General features: G+C 51.5%; 1 protein-coding gene across 1 annotated transcript; it reads left to right on the forward strand.

Moving 5' to 3' along the window:
* Positions 1–254: 254 nt before the first annotated feature.
* On the forward strand, positions 255–1,373 carry LOC148702234 (uncharacterized). Its single transcript, XM_088705274.2, has 3 exons — positions 255–501; positions 841–974; positions 1,065–1,373. The coding sequence occupies exons 1-3, from the start codon at positions 255–257 to the stop codon at positions 1,371–1,373; spliced, it is 690 nt and encodes a 229-aa protein (XP_088561400.2).
* Positions 1,374–2,703: the final 1,330 nt, after the last annotated feature.

Raw genomic sequence — 2,703 nt, forward strand, 5'->3', positions numbered from 1 at the left:
TAGTACAGATCCAGAGGGAGTTGGCAGCAGACCCGAGCAGTCACCCCGAGATGGAGGACCGAGATGGGTTGATTCTGGACCACGGGTTGATCCGCGTGCCCACCGATTCAGCCTTGCGGTAGGTATTGATCCAGCACTTCCATGATACTCCTTTTGCTGCACATGAGGGATTTTTAGGACCTACAAGAGGCTGAGCCAGAGCTGTACGTGGGTAGGCATGATGGCAGCGGTCAGAGCTTATGTACAGCAATGCGATGTGTGCCAAAGGGCGAAGGCGGATTCACTGCGACCTGCGACTTCAGCCTTTACCAATTCCTGATCAGGTTTGGGAGGATGTGTCGATAGACTTCATTGAGAGGCTGCCATTAGTTCGAGGGTACTCAGTGATCATGGTCGTTGTGGACCGCCTCAGCAAGTATGCCCACTTTTCGGCGCTCGCACATCCATTTTTTGCTCGACGGGTGGCAGAGGTCTACATACGGGACGTTGCTCGATTACATGGTATGCCTCGGACTATTGTTTCTGATCGTGACCGCATTTTTGTTAGCGCATTCTGGCGGGCTTACTTCAAACAGCAAGGGACGAAGCTTGCCATGAGCTCGGCTTACCACCCTCAGACCGATGGGCAGACGGAGGTGGTAAACCACTGCATCGAGCAGTACTTGCGCTGTATAATTAGTGATCGGCCCCGAGAGTGACTTTCTTATTTACCTTGGGCCGAGTATTCGTACAACACCGCTTTCCACTCAGCCATAGGGATGACATCCTTTGAGGCGGTGTATGGACGAGTACCACCGACGCTGCGAGTCTATGATCCACTGTCACATGCGGATCGGACAGAGGTAGATTTTGAGCTCTTAGACCGCGACGCTACCTTGCGGCGGTTAAAGTTCCACATAATGACTGCGCAGAACAGGATGAAGCAGCTACATGATCGGAAGCACAGAGATCCAGTATACGAGGTGGGCGACTGGGTATACGTCAAGGCGCAGCCTTATCGACAGTTGACATTGCGGCCTATGGCGAACTAGAAGCTCTCTCATCACTTCTACGGGCCCTTTCAGATCTTGGAGTGCATTGGACCCATGGTGTATCGCTTGGACTTGCCGACTACATCGAGAGTTCACCCGGTATTCCACGTGTCGCTTCTGAGGGCCCGGCTTGGACCCAAGGCATCTGTCGGCCCAATCATACATGAGCCACCGGAGGACGAGGTAGTGGAGCCGGTTCGAGTGCTGGCGAAGTGTAGAATACGAGTAGATGGACGACTCGAAACCCAGATACTAGTGGAGTGGCTGGGGAGAGCAGCAGACCAGGCCACATGGGAGTTTGAGACTGAGATACTTGATCGTTTTCCTGACTTCCAATCTTGAGGACAAGGTTAAGGAAAGCGTGGTGGAGTGATGCAGTTGGATCCACTAAACCGCCTCGGACTGAATTATTTGGTTATTTTTGCTTTTGAGTCCTTGATGTTAATTTTATTTCAGCATAGCTTTGCTCGGGCTAGCCGACTTGGCCTTTATTAGAGTCGCTTTGGGTTTAGTTGTTTCTTGAATTCAATTAGATCAAGTCAAGTTAAGGGGTCAGGTAGCCACCTATAAATAGATGTGGTGAGCACCTATTTCAGCATGGAAGAATTAATTGAAAGGCTTTTGCCCTAGCTCTCTTCCCTTCTCTCCTCTCTTCTTGCGACGCCTTCCTCCTCTCCCTAGGCCGCCGTCCAAGGCTGCCGCCCCCTCCTTCGTCCGGCTGCACCACCTCTATCCCGAGAGGCCAGCCACCTTCTTCCTCTTCTTCCTCTCCTCCTTGATCCCTACCAGCCTCTACAAACAACTCCATCCCGTCGGATTATCAGCCCGTCCTCCCCTGCGCAGTCGTCAGTTGGAGGCTGATATCTCGAGATCTCGACATCTCCTCTAGACCCACGACCTACTGTTGGAAAGCTAACGCGGAGACCGACAACATATCCAGAATTGAGATCGATCTGATGGGAGGATCTTCAAGAATCATGCCCGCAAGCATGTCAGAACCACCCTCCCAGAAATCAAGAAGAGTCAAGAATCTCGAGATACGGATCGAATTATATCGGATCACATCAAAGATCAATCATTCTTTCACGTGAAAGATACAATCCATTGCTAGATGGCTTTCGCTTCTCGGCTTACCCTCCATTAGTACCATTAAGGGCTTAATTTTTAGTGGGTGTGCTGAGATGGGAGATCGAAGTAGCGATTCGACGGACGTACATCCCGGTGGTTGGGGGCAGCAACCTCCATGGACCAGCGACGGGAACCGATCTTGGGCCAAGGTGGCACAGGGCCGGGCGTGGTAGGCTATGTGGACAGATCACAAGATCTCTAAAGAGGAACTTGATAATCTCCAGCGGTACTTCACCAAGTTCTTGAGCTACCGAAGGAGAGGATTCAGCATCGTGATGCAACTGGGAGAAGATGGCGGTGATTTGTAGAAGCCTTGGCCTGAGGGTCCCTGCTGAATGGGTGGCTAAGGAGCTCAAATAGAGGGGGAAGCTCCAATATGAGGTCGGATCCTTTCCACTTGCAGAGAACCACTTGATCTTCTGTTTTCAGTTGGAGGTTGACCGGGATGTGGCCATTGCTGGTGGCCCATGGTTGATTGCTGCCCAACTATTGGCCATGGAAGCATGGTACCCGATTTTATCCCCAAATTTGACATTATCAAGGC

This window comes from Phoenix dactylifera, chromosome 10 (genome assembly GCF_051530095.1).
Source record: "Phoenix dactylifera cultivar Ajwa chromosome 10, Ajwa_hap1_PhDact_Kaust_v1.1, whole genome shotgun sequence".
NCBI lineage: Eukaryota > Viridiplantae > Streptophyta > Magnoliopsida > Arecales > Arecaceae > Phoenix > Phoenix dactylifera.